This window comes from Lemur catta, chromosome 23 (genome assembly GCF_020740605.2).
Source record: "Lemur catta isolate mLemCat1 chromosome 23, mLemCat1.pri, whole genome shotgun sequence".
Lineage (NCBI taxonomy): Eukaryota > Metazoa > Chordata > Mammalia > Primates > Lemuridae > Lemur > Lemur catta.
The window spans coordinates 13,333,242-13,353,496 of NC_059150.1; the positions used below are offsets into that span (position 1 = coordinate 13,333,242).

General features: G+C 35.1%; 1 protein-coding gene across 1 annotated transcript in view; it reads right to left on the minus strand.

Annotated features, from left to right (window-relative positions):
- Positions 1-20,255, minus strand: part of USH2A (usherin) — a 605,447-nt gene that overhangs the window by 237,920 nt on the left and 347,272 nt on the right. Inside the window, exon 37 of the mRNA XM_045536030.1 lies at positions 17,806-17,985. Coding sequence (XP_045391986.1) covers positions 17,806-17,985 — 180 coding nt within the window. The remainder of the gene's footprint in view (positions 1-17,805; positions 17,986-20,255) is intronic.

Here is a 20,255-nt window from a genome sequence, read left to right on the forward strand (position 1 = left end):
AAATTTGTCTTTGGTCTTTCACTAACTTATTTGGGTCTATATTTCTGAGGGGAAACCCCAAACCACCAGCATTTCACTGAGAAATGGTAAGAATGCATCAATCAAAACTGGTGCAAATATTTGTCAAAAATTATATGAAACCCAATGGGCAGATCTCACCTAGCTCCAGTAATTATTCTTCATGATATGAAAAATGGTCCCCGTGTTCACTGAGAATGCCTTAATTAGAATGAAAAAGAAGCAAGGATATCCCCAGTTACAGTATATAATAGGAGTCATATAGAAAGGGGGGGCAGAGGTGGGTCAAGGGCGCTGGAATAAAAAGACACCACTGAATACTAATTGCTATTGACCATTTTGAGAAATAAAAGATTCTACTTCCTATTAGCATCCATAGGACCAAGGTAACACACCTCCACCTCCACCTCTCTTTGTAGTTTAAGATTAAAGAGTTGCTTAAAATTATTCTGCGAGACAATTTCAGTGAATTTGTTAACCGGGAAACATCAGACAGACTGAAGTCATCCTCTGTTAATTTTGAAATACCCCAAAGCTGTGAATGATGTAGCTCATTGTGCTCAGAGAAAAACAGAGATTTTGAATTTCATTAGATACATTATTTGTTCAACTAGAATGTGGAACTGTCACTTTGTCAGACTAATTAGAGGCTCTGAAGTTGGTGGTCATAATGCCCAGAAGAATTTTTTTTTTTTTTTGCTACATTTCAAACTATGAACCAAATTTTGTTCTTTCTCCTTGCAGAGATTTCCTAGGTTTAGACACTCTATTTAAGCCTTTGCTTTTGACATCTGAATTCCTCTTAGTATTCTGAAGAGTATTTCCTAGTATTCCTATTATTTTGAATACCATCATATTCATCTGATTAGTTTCCCAGGCAGCATAGATTAAATTTTTTTGCCTTGAGTATCCGATTACTTGAGCTCTTTGTTTAGAGTATACCATCAACTGGAAAAATAATTTAAAATACACACAACAAGATTAGTTGATTAATTCTATCCTATTTTTAGTTCAAATATTGCTCATGACTTCATTTAAAATAATTCTCTGAAGGATTTAGCCTTTGTGAAATTAAAAATATTAATAGATATGCTTAGCTAGGTTAATAAACAATTTTAACAATGAGTAAATTCCAGCTAGGGTCAAAGCCACACTCTTTAATAAGAGTGCATTAAGTTATCCCTTGTTGAATGTTTAACAAGAATAATGGGAAAAAAATAACTTAGGCAGTGAAGAAAATAAACTATTATTTCCTGGAGTTGGACTCTTTCTCTATGATGCCACTGAATCTACTATCACTATTCTAGGATAGAATCAAGTACCAAGAAATTAAGTCATCTTTGAATAGCTGACAACATATTAGTCCTTAATGCTGCAGTTCACAACCTCTGGGCCACAGACTGGTACTGGTCCGTGGTCTGTTAGGAACTGGGCCACACAGCAGGAGGTGAGCAGCCGGTGAGCAAGTAAAGCTTCATCTATATTGACAGCCGCTCCCCATCGCTCACTTCACCATATAAGCTCCACCTCCTATCAGATCAGTGGCAGCATTAGATTCTCATAGGAACACCAACCCTACTGTAAACTGCACATGCGAGGGATCTAGGTTGCAGCTCCTTACGAGAATCTAATGCCTGATGATCTGAGGTGGAGCTGAGGTGGTGATCCTAGCACTGGGGAGTGGCTGCAAATACAGATTATCATTAGCAGAGAGGTTTGACCGCACAGTAAATGTAATGCGCTTGAATCATCCTGAAACCATCCCCCTTTCCCTCCCTGTCCCCAGTTCATGGAAAAATTGTCTGTCATGAAACCATTCCCTGGTGCCAAAAACGTTGGGGACTGCTGCTTTAATGACTGAAGAATCAGAAGGGATTAATTATAAAAGTCATCCTAACAATGGGATTGGATCTAACATTAACATTCAAGTTGATTCTGGTAACTAGCCTTAAAATATTCAGATTACATATAGGACATCTGCGATGGTCTGAGTCTGTGTCCCCCTAAAATTCATTTTCCAACACGATGATATTAGGAGTTGGGGACTTTGGGAGGTGATTATATCATGGAGTCAGAGCCCTCGTGAATGGGATTAGAGTCATTATAAAAAAGGTCCAAGATTAACCCTTTTCCCCTTCTTCCATGTGAAGTCAGAGTGAGAAGACGATTGTTCATGAGGAACAGCCCTCAGCAGACACCAAATCTGCTGGTGCCTTGATCTTAGACGTCCCAGAAATTTGAGAAATATGAATAAATTTCTGCGGTTTATAAACTACTCAGTCTATAGTATTTTGTTAGAGTGGCCTGAATGAACTAAGACAGCATCCCTTACCTCAATAGCCCATTAATTTCACATTCTTTATTAGGGAGAATAAAACAATAGTCATCAGCAAAATTTAAAATGCTAAAAGTGTTATGAGATTTCAGCTCAAAAGTAGTAGAGATAGAATCAAAATTTGAGAAAAATGATGCTCATGCGAATGCAACAATAATTAATAATTATACAATTAGGTTTATGTGAAGAAAATCTGCAATCAAGATATTAGTGGTAGTTATTCGTTTCTAGTAATTTAGTCGTACAATTGTTATCCAGTATAGCACTAGTATCAGAAAGCATATGGGATTTATACCAAGGAATTTTGTCACTTCTAGGTTTATGAACCTAAGGGAATTTAGAAGTCTAAAACAAATGTATTCATATTAATAACCTTCTTTAATTTGTATATAGCACAAATTGAAATACCTATTTTTGAAGAATAGCATGAGTATTAACACATAGCTCTGCCCAGAAGAAGAAAGCATGGATCATCACCAATTCCCAAGAATTTTCCATTGGTTATTTCAAAAATGCTTATTGGATATATTGAATAGATATGATGGGGTCTTCCTTCTCCTTAAAATTTTTATTCTAATGCTTCCTATATATACTTCAGGAGTCAGTCGCCATTAAAAAGTGGGGCGCTAATTAGCAGCTGCCCCATCTCCTCACCCATGGGGAGGATAAAACTGTGCAATGTGTTCTGCATCATGTTGTGTGCATTGTAAGCATTATTGTACTTAATTCTCTCAGTGTCAACCCTGTGCGGTGGTTCCTATAATTTCTCCCATTTCACAGATGAAAAAACGGGGCAGAGTATGATTGTGTAACTTGCTCAAGGTCATACAGCTCGTAGGAGGAGAAATTAAGATTCGAATCAAATCTGATTTTAGAATCCATGCTCTTAATTAGCAGAAAATTTACTCGTGTGAATGTAGTGTGGTGTATGTGTGCATGGGGGTGTTGCAGATAAACAGAGGAGAGACACAACGTAGCACTTTCACATACATCATTTTTACTCTGTGTACTATTTCCCCCTCAAGGCAACCTCTAATCTCATGTTTTTTCAGGAAGTAAAAATTTCCAAATGTTATTTTTTTCTCCTAAGAAAGTAAGCATTTCCAAAAAGCTAAAAGGTAACTTTAGATTATCAGGAATGTTTCACTGGCCATAAAGCCTAGTGACATAAGAAATTTAGTTTTAATCCTTTCTGTGATTTCTCAAATATATTTAAGTCCTGCAGATCTCAGAGGTGCCTGCATCTGCTCACTGGTTCCACAACAGGACTGTATCTGGCCATGTCACTGTCAGACACGGTAACAGAAATTACTGTATGTTTTATTAAAAACCTATTTTTGTCTCTCTCGCTCTCTTTTATCTAAAACCCTAATTTAGTTGTTGTTCCCTTAGGTACAAAGTACACAGTTCATAATTCATTTGATATAAAATGTCAGTTTAGATTCTTGCCCTTCTTTGATAAATGAGAAAAAACATGTACATTTCAATTTCCTCAATGCCAGAACTACCAAGAACAACCCCCTGTTGTGCTTCTCAAAGACTTTCGTGCTAAATTAAACATCAAGATTCAGAAACTGTGGAGAAGGATATTTCCAAGACAGAGAGAACAAATGCATGAGACAGAGGGAGACAGCTAATGCTTTTCCTACCAGTCAAGTGATATCTCCCAAAGAGCATCTTTGATCCTCAAATTAGTCCTCACTTATAATTTAATATACCACAACCAGTCTGCTGTTTCCTTACATTTAGTTTTAAGAGACAGTTGTTGGGATTACCATGTAAAATAAAAATTTAGATGTTTATAGTTTTGTTTAATTTTCAACTTAATAGTGGTAGCTTATATATATATTGTACTTATTATATATCATGTTTTATAGTCTTTCAACAAATAACTGAGAACTTAACTTGTGTGCCAGCTGATCTTCTTGGTGCACACACATTCTTTATTCCTTGCCTAAACCCATGGAGGAAGGTTCTGTAATTATGAAACCTCTTTCTAGATGAATAAATCAAGGCTTAGAGAGGAGACAACTTTCCCAAGGTCACACAGGCAGTAAATGGAAATGCTAGCTGGTGGTGGGTAAGTTGAATTCTGATAGTTTGATAGACACTGTGGTCAATGTGTTTTACAAATGCACAATTTAAGAGACATGCTTGGCCAGGTGCGGTGGCTCACGCCTGTAATCCTAGCACTCTGGGAGGCCGAGGTGGGTGGATCGCTCGAGGTCAGGAGTTCGAGAACAGCCTGAGCAAGAGCGAGACCCCTGTCTCTACTAAAAATAGAAAGAAATGATCTGGACAGCTAAAAATATATATAGAAAAAATTAGCCGGGCATGGTGGAGCATGCCTGTAGTCCCAGCTACTCGGGAGGCTGAGGCAGGAGGATCGCTTGAGCCCAGGAGTTTGAGGTTGCTGTGAGCTAGGCTGATGCCACAGCACTCACTCTAGCCGGGCAACAGAGTGAGACTCTGTCTCAAAAAAAAAAAAAAAAAAAAAAAAAGAAAAGAAAAAAAAAAGAGACATGCTTACTTGATTTATAGAGTCAACCACGTGAATAAAATCCAAGTCTTTTTGTGTGGTCATGCCTTCAACTTCAGATTCTGATGAGGAAAACATTCCTCCTTTTTGATGGTCCAGAGGACACAGATGATCATTCCTGTGACCATTCCAGTGAACAGCTTCCTCATACGAACTGTTCACACCGCTGAGTTCCAGAATATTCCACTTGTGAATGAGCATCCTCCTCTGACTGTAGTGTTTTTTAATTTGTTCATGGAAAATTGTTTCGATTCATTCATTCATTTATTAGTTTTATACAAATATAGATTTTCTTTCTCTCTTTAAGGAGGTTTTTTTAATTTTTCAAAATTAATACTATTAGATAAATCTCTCTTTATAAGAGTGAAAATTATGAACAATCAGAAGATCACATCTCTTCCTTTCCCTTGAGATATGGAGTGCATTAACAAAAAGAATCCAACTTTAAGCCCAAAGAGAGGACAACTAAGTAGCAATAATGACAACTATTATACACTAATACTTTGGGTAAATGTATTTGAACAAGTTCTAAGGAAATTGTCTGTCTCACACCTACATAAAAGCTTCTACAACATCAAATCAAGTCAAAAAATCAAAATTTTCTATCACAAGCCAAAGAAATGTACATTATAATTCACAAGTCACTCAAGAGCTAAAGGTATAGAAAAAAAAATATTTTTCACAAATTTATGAATCTTTCCCCCTAAATAGGTAAATATGAGGGCTACTTTTTCATTGTATTCTTTTAATTAGAATTTACCATAGAAGTTCATGGGTGACTATGAAAGAAGTTGGTGAAAATACTTGGTGGGCAAGTGAGTACTTACAACCACACTGGGAAATGATGTGTCCAACTGGTTAGGTATTTTGCCTTCTACAAACAGAGTGTGCACGTAGTATGCTTAATGCTTTTTTGTTAGGTTGTAAAAATATGTTTTAACTAAATTTTTTTTCTCCATTGGATTGTGAATTTAAGAGCATGGATCATGTAGCTAATAGAGGATAGTTCTCTAGTCCATTTGCAACAGGTTTTGAACATCCTATAGCTCAACCAAACGATACCCTTAAAGTTATATTTCACACTTATCTGTAGAGTCGAGCTACCTCTTTAGGTACCCGTTGATTGGTGGAGGCTCAAACTCTGTGTCACTTTTGCCAAGAGAGGATATGGGTCACCAGTGGAAGGCATCTCAAATAAACAATAGAGAGCAGTGGCTCAGAACTTGGCTTCTGGAGTCAGCCTTTTCATTCTGTAGGTCTGAATATAGTTTCTGCCTTTTACTAGTTGCATGATCTTAACTAGTTGCACGTCAATTTCTTTTCCTCAACTTCCTTAATAGGGATTATCATAACACTTTTTAAATGGAGTTGTGAGAATTAAATGAGTTAATATATGCAAAACAGCACCTGCACCTAGTAAATACTATCTTGGTATGAGTAATCACAATACCAAAAAGCTCTTTTTATCAAATAAAATATTACATGATCTTCATTGTTCTCTAGGCAACGAGAAACTATGTCCGCCTACCCTGGAGTTGTATTTGCCAACTCCTGGAAGGAAAAATCTTAACTATGAGGTCTAATAGATAGTAAACCCTGGAATCCAGGATAAAAATGTAACTGACTTGAGGAAACATATTTCAAAACCCTACAGAAGAGGTACAGCCACAAAATGCTCATTAAAGAAAATTCCCCGGAGGGGAAGAGTCAGGTTTTAGTTGCATGGAGTTCCTTATAACAGATGTTCTGTGAAGAAATGGAAGAGCAGAGGAAATTTAGCTGACAGCATCTTCACAGTAGGTCTGATTAGTGTTCCTCAGTGCATAAAACATCATGCCTGTTGCTTCTGGGGCCACAGGTAGGACTCAACATCTGGAATTGGTTATCCACGGTATCTGTTCCTGTCCCATTCAGGAAAACTGTGACCAATTGAGGGCTTTCTTACATTGGAAGGACCTCTGGCCCTAAGAATGGAGCTTCTATTTTCAAAACTAAATTGAGCATAGGGGCCTATTCTACCAATTTTCCCCTCAGTAATTCTGTGTCCCAATTATAGGTGTAAAATAGAGTCACAGACAAGATCATATAATACTTTTTTCTTTAAAGGTATTTTAAAGATGGTCGAGTTCTATGGTTTTCTAATGTGGGCATGCATCCAATGACCTGGGAGGTGGCAGTGGGGTCTCATTAAAATATAAAGTGCTTGGCCCCACCCTCAGAATTTCTGATTCAGTGGGTTGAGAGTAGGGCTCAGGAATCTGCATTTTTGAACAAGTTCCCAGGAATGCTGATGCTCCTAGTCTTGAATTGTACTCTGGAAACCACTGATCTAGTTCAAGTTCTGCCATTACAGGGATGAGAAACCTGTATCAAAGTCAAGTAGAATTGCTTAGGTCAGACCAAATAGCTAATTAGCACAAGAGTTGTTGTTGGAACTCAGGGCTTGGAGACCTGGAAATAGAGAAGAAGCTCCTCAGAAGACTGTCAAATGAAGTAGCTCTGAGGAGCACCTTCAGGATGGGTCAGTAATTTCATAATTTTAGATGTTACTATTTCATTTCATGTCAGGTTCACTTCTCAAGCTTTCCTCATTTGAGAGCTAAAACGTAAACCAACACATATGTTGACCTGACACAATTTGGTATGATCTTCAAGAAGTTATGAGGCTTCTCTAAGTGGTCTCTACTCTTTTTCCTTTCTCACAAGCATCTTGTGGTAAATGCTTTTACTTTCAAAGGACTGAAAACATATAGACACTTAACTAATGAGAGGGATTAATTGGCTTCTGTAATAAAAAAAAAAAAATCAATGGAAAAAGCTGTTTTTTGCCAGCGCTGGATTCAAGGGGCCAAACGATGTCACCAGAATCCAGTCTACTTCCTCTCTCAGATCTGCTTTGCCGTCTTCCATGTTGGCGACATTCTCAGAGCCTGAGGGGCAAGATGGCTGGCGGCAGAGTCAGTTGAATCCCAGATTCAAACACAGGGCACGAAACATGCCTCTGTTGGCTCTACTGGTTTACTGCTTTTCATTAGCTCTGATTGGAACATCTGTCATCCCTGAAAAAAATCACTGTGGCCAGGGGAATACGATGCTCTCACTGGTCAGACCGGGTGACAGAGTCAATTCCACACATGACACAGTTTTTGAACATGAGAGAGCCCAGGGTTCTGAGAGGGAAATTGGAGCCCTGTAATCAAAAGAAAGGGTGAAGGCATGCCGGGTACAAAAATAACACAAAGCTAGCAACACTCCACAGGGACATGACAGCAAGCGTTACTAATTTCCTACTATATGCATGAGCCAAGGTAAATGGTGAGAAGGATAAAGAGAGAGAGAGAAGGTGAAAGAGAGAAAGATCAGCTATAATTCTTCTATCTACCACCATTCATCCACTCATTCTATCTTCACCATGAATTTATACTCTAGTAGATAAGACATGATCCATACATATAAAACATTTAAATAAAAATGGAAGACAGTATAAGTTCCACAATGATCATCGAAGGGTGAGAAGGATTAATCTCATAAAGTATGTACTAGATAACCTTACATTTCTAGTTTCATTTGCCCCAATTAGTTAATAATCATGAAAATCGTAGTGGCTATAGTGAATCTGCCCATTGTTGTCACAATCTATTCTTCATTAAGTTTTTTATAAGACTCTAGACCCTTTAGACACTGGGTGGTCTATACTTCTTTAGAGAGAGACAACAGGGAATTTCTTGATGTTGCTAATTATGGTCACTGAATATCTAAGACACATTAAAAATTGCCTCACTTTTGTAAGAGTATGTATACAGCCAGGTAAATTCCATAGATTTTATGCAAGGCAGGTATATAGTCTGACTATGAAAAAAAGGGAAAAATAAAAGAATAAGACATTATTTTTAAGAAATAAAGCAAAAATTTCTTTAGGGTGCCATAAGAATTCCAATAAAACTTCAAGTTGCTTTAAAACTGCAGAGCCAGTCAGAGAGACGTGATTTTTTTTAAAACCTTAAAGTTATAGATAAACCTTTCTTCCAAGATAAAAAAAACGGAAAGGGAATGGTACTTATTCTTCTTAAAAATATGATTTTTAAAATATCAATGGAACTTTAAAAAATACCCCTCTCCCATGGAAAAGTAGAAAACGATGTGATTTCTTTTTCTTTTTTTCTTTTTTTTGGATCTCTCTGTCTTGCCCCAGGATGCTCTAAAGATAGCACTTAATTGTGTGTGTGGGCGTGTGTATTTCTATATGAGCCACATGAGAATATGCAAATGTGGAGAGCTGGCAGCCCTTTGCTGGAGGCTTGTTGAGTCCATGGTAAAGTACACTTCAAAGTTCCCCTCCCTCTTCTCCCTGGCTCAGAAGTTATTTCCTTTCTAAAGTGTTTTTATAAGCGGGAAGTTCACTGTCAAGATGGTGAATATGAAAAGTGAAAATTTCACAAATTATGAAACACAAATTTATTCCTCTCCTTGGCTCATGACATGTAATTTTACAAAAACACAAGCATGCATGTGTGTGCACACACACATATACACACACACAAAGCAAGGTAAACTCTCAATCCCAAAAAGGTAAAGATAAGAATTTTCATGAAAGGATTTGAAAGCACGTTGAAGACAATCATCAATCCTTCAGTTCTGTTCTCATAACATGCTTGGGAGAAAGTGTGGGTTGAACTAAATGGCCTGGTGTGTGTTTTCAAAAGCACGCTATTTATTTTATTAAGAATTTAAATACTTTTTATTTGTTGAATTCTCCTACTTTATTGCCTTCAACGGGGTTGATTTTTCCAGGGGAAAAATAGCAGCACATTTGGAAGATATACACAGAAGTAAAACATTATGCACAACTATTTTAAAGATTCATATGAACTGGATGTAATATAAATTGTGTAGCTTTTAATATACTGAAGGTAAAGACAAACCATCTGTTTATGTGAGAGAATGTTGTTGTTTTAAAGCATGCTATTCCTCACCACCCTATATCTTCATTGTGGCTTTTACATTATAAAAAGCAGTTAATCTCATCGTTCCTTCTACTCTCTGAATAAGGTAATATACCACCTTAGCCTATTGTTTATTTCAATTGCTAACCTACAGCTTATTTTTTTTATTTCCATTCCTTTGTACTCTTTTAATTTTTAAGGTATCCCATGGCCACCTGCATGATAAAGTTTCTACTTATATCTTGCAAATAAATCAAAGTGGATACAGAGCAGACGAAAAATGGAGAACACATGCTGATGGGCAGCTTTGTATGTGCACCTGGCAAGCAAATTTACATTTTCAAGAACTATTAATTGGATTTTAAAAGGTGGAATCTTGACATTGCACTAAGTAGATTTTAAAAGGCATACAAATATTTTATAATTCTCAATCCTAAAGTGGATGAGGAAAGCGTGAGATACAACGGAGTTTGCATTCGCAATTCTTGCTTATTTATTCTTTTGCTTTTTGGTCTATGCCTGTTTTTGAGCTTCTAATTGCTCCTAATTCTCTTAGGGATCCTGCAATAAAACGATATCATTCTCCCTATGGTTGGTGGATTGTGCTACTTACAGTCCATTCTTCTTAGGTCTTAGGAAGAGATTTTGGTTGAAATTAGAAAATAGGAGAGATAGTTCAGTTCTTTCCTTTAAAAACTGAAGGAGTAAAAGTTGTTCACTGAGCAAGTCACGCCAAAAATTGCAGACTAAATTCCTAATCAATTGAAGGGATATAAACAATGATTCCTTTTTTCTTTTAAGGTGGAGCTGTTATAATGCTTAACCTATGAGAAGAATGTGATAGCATTCTCCTGCCCTTCCTACTGGGGTAGGCTACAGGTTGGTCATTCTGCCACCTTTTCTTTCCTTAATAGGAGATGCTCTCTTTACCTACCTATTCTTAACAGACTTGCTAGATTAATAAAAAATTTCCATTTACTCTGTAACACACAGATATGGATAGTTGACTACTCTTTAGCTTAAGGGCAAAATTCTGCAGCTGCCAGTAGAAGTATACACTTAACCAAGAGAAGGTTGTATTTTGCAAATAGCTATGTGCTTCTCATTATAATTATGTAGTTTAATTAAATATCACTTAAACTGATAAACACTAGTAAAATAATAGAAACTTGTTTCTTTGAAAATTAACTGCTTTGTAAAACTTAAAATGACTTAATAAAACAATGCTGTCAAATTAATGTAGGAAAAATAACTCACAGACTGAGGAAATTATAAAAACATAGAAGATTCTGTAATTAGATTCTTCCTTAATTATTTTTAAATTTTTGTTCCCTTTTAAAGGAGCTTTAAGTGGGAATCTTAAGCTATGTATGATGGGTGTAGTTTTTATAACAAAGATGCTGGATTTATAAATAGCAAATCAATACTCTAAAAAAACAGCTCAGTCCTATATAACAATATTGGTGGGTAAACATATGAGTATGTTCTAAGTTAAAGTTGTATTTAATATATATTTGGATTTCTCAAATTGTTCTAACTCTCATTTTCAGTTAACTTTCCAACCACCAGTCATGATAGGTAAGTTAATTGAAAATGGTAGTCATGATAGGTAAGTTAATTGAAAATGGTAGTTAAAACAGAGAATTAAATACACACACACATGCATTCATACATAAACATACCTCAAGAGGGTTTTATATTATTTACTTCTGCACTGCTATGGCAATCTTGTCAAGGACTAAGATAAATTGATTCTAGGATGAATTCAACATTTAGGGAAAATATTTATCCAAGTAAAAGACACAGTAATAGCAAAGGTAATTTACAGGTTATTTTCCAAATTATCACTACCACAGAATGTTCTGGTAATTCATTTATTCAGCACATACTTTGTGCTAGACACTAGGGTTATAAGAAAATATACAGATCAAACACAGTTCAGAGCTCACAGCTCTGAGTTGCAAGCAAAATTCAGAATATCCAAGCTCTAAGATTTGGGAAATAACTAAAATAATTTTTTTAAATTGGCCACATATAAGAAGAGCTCAGGATTTTTCCTTCAGTATTGAGCCATAAATATTTTAAACAAGATTCTATTGATATAAGTTTCTTGATCTTTGCAATGAAATAAAATATTAAAATTTATTTTCATGTTAGGAAACATTTTCTTATATCTCCTTAAGGAAAAATTTAGTAAATATTTCTTTAATTTTTTTTAATTATTTGGTACTAATACACCATTCTTTCAAAAACAGAACTAATTTAAAAGAAAAATTATATATGTATAATACCTGCATGTATGTGTATACACACACACACATTCTACTAAAAACCAATCACTTAGGCATTTATAGAAGATTGACATATCAGTTGGCTGCAGTAACTCACACCTTCTAATACACGTTTCTTGATTTGGCCAAGAATTTTACTTTGGCCAGCTCAAGGCAAGAAGTTTGACAAGGGCTTGCACACTGGGGCTTGCCTGTTGAAACCATTAGTTAACCATGCTCTGAAGAAGCCCAATCCAGCCTCCTTAAGCAGCAAGAAGAACCACTTGGACAACTCACATAATCATGTGAGACATAATCAAGAATGGTTGTTTTAAGCTGCTAAGTTTTGGGGTGGTTTGTAACAAGCAATACATGAAAGACCATTCCGGTCTCCTAAAATCTAAACAAAAATGACTTTGGTAGTTCAAGCTATAAAAAAAAAAAAATCACTGGTTAACATATTATACTTTTAGCTCTATTATTGGGCAAAAATTAACATGGTAATATTTTAAAAAAACGAATGTTTCATTTAGTTATTCAAAAGCACATTGTCTGAAGCTTTCCTAGTCAGTGAAAAATGAAACAAAGTTTGAATTCCAAGATTTAACTCTTTAAAAATATATATGTGAGGACAATTAGGAAAAGGTAGAAAATATTTAGGATATAATTTCAAATTCCTCTCTTTTGGCCAGCATTACCAAAGTTATGCAAGCATTTATGTGTGAATAAAATATACAGATAATGAAAATGAAAAAATGATCATAATAATTGCATTTAATAAGTAGCTCGATATGAACACAGAAGAGATTTCTATAAATAAAAAAGTGTGCTGCTTTTCCGCCGATTGAAATCCCAAGATAACCAATGAGAGCTTGATGTAAAAATCATTTGTAAATTACGATCTAGAGGTCATGGGAGAGGATGCTAAAGCTATTTCAAAAGGAAAATCACTTCCCATCCTTCCTGCTTACTTCATTATCCAATACACATCACAACCACCCCCTAGCAGGGTTACTGTCCTGGCCATAATGATGTTAGTACTCTGGGGGTAAATGTAGGAGAGGGTAGGGATGCAGCAAGATAAACTTATCCTGGGCTCTGCAGCCTACATGAAAGACTTCAATTTTTCACTTGCCCTCTATTTTCTAGCCTGGATGGGACAAAAAAGGTCTTAGTAGGAAAACAGAACAAAGCAGATAGCAAGCACCAAATGTTTACCAAGACAGGCACTGTGCTAAGCACATTACATATATTGTGTTTTTAAACACAGTTACATCAGGTGGGAATTACCATCCAGTCTATTTTATGGATGAACAAACTGAGGCTCAGCTATATTAATAGATTTTATCACAGTTACTCAGACATTGAGTGAACGAGGTAGATTTAAATCCATGTCTCTAGGATGCCAAAGTCTACACTTTTGCAATGTGCCTAAGTTTTAAATCCTAATGGATTTTGCTCCATTTTTTTTTCCACTGATGTTTTAAGTGGGGGGAGGGGGGTTGGGGGAAAGAGAAAAACTTGAAAAGACTCCGTAAAACCAACCATTCACAACCATTTTACCTTTCTCAATTTTTCATTTTCTAATAAGACATTTTGGAAAATAAACAGGTTCCTCAAGCCTAGCATTTTTATAAAGTCTGTAGATTATAATAATTCTCATCAACATCAATTTAAAGGTATATATGACAAGTTATTTATTACCAGAGGAAAACTGGATTAAATTCACCAGCTAAGGTGGCTCTGAGTTCCTTTCACTGTTGCAATGAAGCAGTTCAGAAAAAGATAAACAGAAGAAAATTATTCCTTTTGGAAAAATATAAAACTTTCATAAAAAATCTGTTTCTCACTTGTCAGTATGGAATTTGTCACTAATCATTTTAAACTATGCCCTTTTATGCTTCTTCTGTCTCTTTTAGCTTTCTGAGTAGTTCTTTGATGTAACAAAGACAGTTTCAGACAAGATTTCAGTTCATCTGGAAAAAAAAAAGGTTTAAGTCTGGAGGCAAAATGCAGTGTATTTAAAATTTATATACTCTATAATGCCTTTGTTCTGAACTTGAAGATCCTGCAAAACTTCTAAGCTTCTTTGCCTTCCTCTTCTAAGCTCATTTGTTCTTCCTTTGCTTATTATCATGCAACTGTGACTTTAACTGGTGGTTCCATCATTTAACTACATGCAGAGTCATGGCTGACCCTTTCTGATCAATTGCCAATCCATACAGGTTTGACTGATAAAAGAGCCAATTAGATTTAAGCAAATTAAGGGACATCACCAATGTCAACCACTTATTAAACTGAATGCTGAATTCCATGCATACAAAACACTAATGCCCTGAGCCCCATTAAGCGTTGCAATCCTAACCCCATTAGTAACTCCAGACCTTGAAGGGGGAAAGGCCATAGGAAAGTTTCATATTTATGGATTAACATTTGGATTCCATTTTTATTTTTTTAATTCTTTTCCTAGAACTCTTGAACCTGTACCATAATGCTATTCAAGAGCTCGGATTAAATATAGTCTTCATTTCTAAGAGTATCTTAGTGCTAAACATGAGCATTATGTTATTACAAACAACCTAAAAATACAGTAATTGTAGAAATACAAAAAGACACCTGAGTGCACAGAAGTAGGTGAGGATTTGCTACATAATTTGTAAAAAACAGAAACTCTTCTAGTTGTCTAGATAATATTTAAAATGAATTTTTCAAATCAAAAATGTGCTATTTGGGAACTGCCACTGACCAACATCTACATGCTAGGTTATTAGTTGCATCATCTTGCTTGCTTTAATTCTCATCTTCAAGCAACTTGGGTTTACATATTTTTTAATCATGTTTTTTCTCATCAGACAAACAGAGTTAGCTATTGGCAAATAAGATGTCTCCTAATTGTCAACTAAGAGATGATGTACTATGGCAAAATTTTTCATACCATGCTCCCTTATCTCTCCTTTCTAAATTCCTATGTATAAACTAAAAACTGTTCATCCTATGATCACCTGAGTAAAGTAACCATTATGGTGGAGGAATCAAAGAGGGATGAGTGGTACAACTTAGGAATATTTCTTACCTCCAATACTCTAACCCTTCTCATGGTCTGGGCTCCCAACTACACCCACATGGCCACTGCATTCCTACATTGGACAGCAGTGTACAGAGAAAGTCACATTTTTGTAGCTGGCTACAATATAAGGTTGCTCAGGTAGACACGAGGCTTGGGCAGGCCTGAGCAATGATAAGCTTACAATTTAAAACTGGTAATTAAGCTATCTTGAATGATTTATTCATTCATTCACTCGCCAATTATTCATTATGCACCTACCATGTGTCAGGTTTGGTCTAAGCATGGATGATAAAAATGTGAATAAGGAACAGTCCCTACTGTATAGGATCTTATAACCAGCAATTGTGACAGTCAGGTTAAACAGGCAATTTCAAAATAATGTGATTGTACTCTAGGATACAGAAAGGCCCTATCTCAGCCTCTGTTGGCGAGAGATGACTTTCTGATAGAATGATTTCTAAGCTGAAATCTAAAAAGTGAACAGGATCTGGCCAGACTAAAGGGGTAAAGGGAGTTTTTCAGGCCACATCTGATAGCAAATATTTGATGAAGATAAAAATAGTACTTTTATTTTGCCCAAATCTTCTATTAGGTTTTTAAACTACACTGAGAAGAAAACATACCTAAGGGTATTATCATTACAAATGTAGCATAATCCAGCATTGAAAAATACTAGGAATTCAACATCACCATAAAAGAGATCTAATATTGAAATCAAGGAAATGGCAATGATGATAGCAATCAAAATATAATGGAAAAGTAAATAGCATATAGAACCTTCTCTGCCCATAAGTTAGTTCGCTTCTGTATATTGGTTCATTTATTATTCATTTCAGTATGAAACACAGTTCAGTGGATAAAGGCATGGAAGATTTCTTTAATAACTCTCAGTACTAATTTAATTCTACTTAAACACACATATTCTAGTGAATGCCACATGCTTTTCAGCATGATTTTTATGTGTAAATCAGGATAATATGTTTTCAGATCATTAAGTAAAAGGAAGCATGAACTAAAACCTATTTAATCAATGAGGTATCACCTTTAAACTGCCACAAGGTCATAAAAAAGATAATTTCAAAGCTATAAGTTTCCTAATTGTAATCAACAACAATCTAATGATAAAAGAAAGTATGTCTTAATGGCTGTAATAAACTTTAGCAAATCACTGTCTGTCTTTAAAGACATTTGCTTCCTCTTTGGTGAGGGGCCATCTTCCAAATTCTGGATTTCTGAACACATAAAGTGAACGATTACATGGGGGCTAGAGAGTGTGAGTCTGCACAACATTATAACGACACAGATAAGCATCCACAGTACAGAGACGGAGGTAAGCCTCAGTTAACAGTTTATCTCACTTCCACTGCTCCACTATAAAACAATATTTTAGATTCTTCCAGTGTGCATAATATTAACCCTTCTACTGACAGACATAGTCACACAGTGTGTATTGAGTTAGCAATAGGAGCTTGCTATTTTTAATTGGATCATAATATATACACATAAAACAAATTATTAGACCATACATTCTTAAACATGTGAAAAATAAACTAGCTCTTTTATGAATATGATGTAAATTACTATAATCACAAACTATCTAAATCAGTGTAAATGCCATAAAATGGATGTATAACTCATTAAATGTTCCATATGTCATGTCGAGAATGTACTACTATGTAACTTAAAATCTCCATTATGCCACTGATTACCCTTTAATTTCTAAATGTTAATAAAGGGTATTATATTCTAAGGTTTAGAGTCATCACAATTGTCTATCATTCTAGCATATGGGTTAGAATAAAAAATGAAGATATGAATACCCAAGATTTCTTTTTTTGGGAGGTTTGTTTTATTTTGTGCTTTGGTCTCAATTTTTAAATAAGCATTCAATTCCCTTTTTCTATCAAAGGCCATATATATTAACCCTAGAGGGAGTTTCTTTCTTAGCAATTAGTTCCAACAAGTAGTTAAAACATGGGTGGAGTAGATTGTGGATCAAAGTAATGGTAATTGTGAATAAATTTAGGTCAATTTTTATAGAAATATTTAAAATAAAAATATCCGGATTCTACCTCATTTTACCTGTGAAAGTGACACTGCTGAACTGTAACCATTAGGACATGGAATTTAAAGGTGTTTTTTTCAGTGATGTGGATAGAGTTTTCCTATTCTATCACCTGTGTCCTGCCCTTTTTGCCAAATGGAAAGGTTTAAGTATATATCTAATCTAGTTCTTCATAACACCAGAAATGAGAACCATTTGCAGTAGAAAATGAAAGCTCAAATTGCAAATATAAAGTTTGAATCTAAGGGAAGTCTCAAAAGAAAAGCATTTCCCAACCTTCTTAACAAGCAGAGATCCAGAGACAGGTGTGTGTGTGTGTGTGTGTGTGTGTACAGTACCTATACATACATACAGTGCAAGATAAAAGCAGTCTCAACAAAACAATAAAAGAATATCAATGGAAGAGTCACGACACAACAAAACAAAATAACAACCTAAAGAACCAGAAATACAATTAAGCCTCTAAATTCTAAAACATTAATTCCAACAATCAACAAGGTGTTCAATGGAGACTTAGTTCAAGGGCATTTATATAAAATTAGATAGTCAACATTTGTCACAGACTCACCTCCTGGAGGCATCGCAATCATTACAGGATCACTTATCAAGCTGCCTTGGCCATTTGTCACATTCACTTGTACAGTGTAGTTGGTAAAAGGAACCAGCCCATCGATGAGCACCCAAAGGTTGGCCTCTTCACTGCTGTACATGATTTTTGTGCCATTCAGAAGGGTGTAATTATTACCTGCTGAATTAAAAAATTATTAAAATTAGTATATATGTAAAGGTTCTTTCCTGCTATTATTTGAAGATTTTCTTGGTTTCCTAAATATACTATACTAAATAGAACTATTAAAATCACCACCCCAACAGGCATTACATACGCTCTTATCGGTGAGCATACTTTTATTTTACTACTTTTGAACAAAATGTTACCTGGGTTAACATCTCCAATTCATTCATCAGGGCAATCAAAATACCTTGACTGATACTCTAAGACAACTGTCACATGAAGCCATAGCACAAATATCATGCATACAAGTAAAAATATTGCACAGAGGTAAATCGATCACTTGATGAGTTGTTTATACTTTTTTTTTGAGGGTTTTTGTTTTGAATCGTTGAATTTTCTTTGATGTGTAGACAGGAACAAAATAACACTTTTTTCTCTCAAACACAATGGTTTTGGATATAAATAGTATACTCAGATATGTGTTAGACATTTTCTATATCATCAAGTGAGGTGTTTTCTGCTCATTTTGCTTGAGAGGTGGGTTGACTTCTTTCTGTTGCCCCTTTAAATCAGAATTAGCCAGAATATCCAGAAAAGCAACTGGAGATCAGAGGTAATATATAACCACATTGATCACAAGATCTATTTTTTTTAGCTTTATGAGAAAATGCAGAAGCGGCCTGGTTTCATAAAAAAAAAATTTACTTTTAATATATCCTCACCCAGGTCCTACCACGACCACCCTTCCAAAGCTTTAGGAACCCTTCCTCAAATCTCAGCATGTCTAAGAGATAGGAAAATACTGCTTGATAACAGTGTTTTTTTCTCATCTCCTAAACCACTGGGTTACATTCAAGGTTAAGAAGAGTCAGAAAATAGGGTTAAATAAGAAAAGGGCTACAACTCAAAATTCTAACACTTCTTTCACTTGCTACACTAAATGCTTTCCTAAAAAGTTTGCAATAGTCAATTTTTTTCCAAATACTGCTTAGTTCCAGTCGATTTTAGAAATGTTAAAACTCTTACAACACAGACAAAAGAACCATTAATACCAATATTTGCTTCAAACGGACTTCTTCCTTTTCTAAAACACTTTTTATTACCTGTATATTTAATCTTCCCTACAGAAATTCTGTAAATATAGGCAAATGAATAAAAAAACACAAGATATTGGACTTCAAGGGAAAAAACAGGCATATTTGCAAGATCTCCAGATACTGATATAATCTCTATTGATTAAATGTTTAAAAAAGTAAAAGATGGCCACATACTAAAAGAGATCTTGCATGGTATAGTAAACAAAATTTAATGGCTGCAATATTTATGAAAATACTATAGTTTAACACAGTTTAGTTACAAAGGATAGTGCAAAGGAAAGAACATAAATTTGGTTGTCAGAGTCTTGCATTTGAACTTGTCCTTGTATTTTTTTAGTAATGTGCTCTTTGCTAAGTTTGTTCATATTCCTGAACCTCTAGATCTTCATAGGTGAACTGGGAATGATATAGTACTTACACTGCAGTGCTACTGTAAAAGTTAAGTGAGATGATTTCTTTACCATACCCAGCACCTATTACAGGTGCTCATAAACAGCAGCTAGGAATGTTGCAACTGTTTTTGCTGTAATTCATACAACTGATACATTCCAGACACTCAGGACTAGCAAGTGATTAAGAATCATGCACCCCGTATTTCATTTTCTCAGTAGCAATTACCTATCTATTAAATTCTCTACTGCTCCCAACATAACAATGTATTATTAATCAAAATTCAAAGTTTTTCAATTAACAAAGCAACACTAATCTCATCTACTACCTCCATGTCATTGTCCCATCAGATTATAATTCAAACTGAAATCACTGAAGATCCAACAATGCAAAAGAGGGTCTGATATCTAGTTATGACTTGACCATTTTCATGAAATGCGGATAGGGCAAACAAAAACTTTTAAAAATATATACACATTTTTAAAAAGAAACTTATAATAATTTTGAGATGAAGAAAGTAGCTGAAAAATTTCTTGCTACAAAATACACAGGTGTCATAACCAGAAGAAATCCCTAGTGGCATACAATAATTTATTACTTAGGACTTGAAATTAGTTTATCCGAAGTAGTAGTTTATTTAAAAGGGAATAAATGATACTCATGGGCTAAAACATGAAAATAATAATTGCTATTCATTTTCAGTAAAGCCAGATAAAGACATATTCATAGCTTAAAAAATGATTTCCAGGTCTTAAAATGAAAATAGGTAACGCACTCCTATATATGTGTATACATATA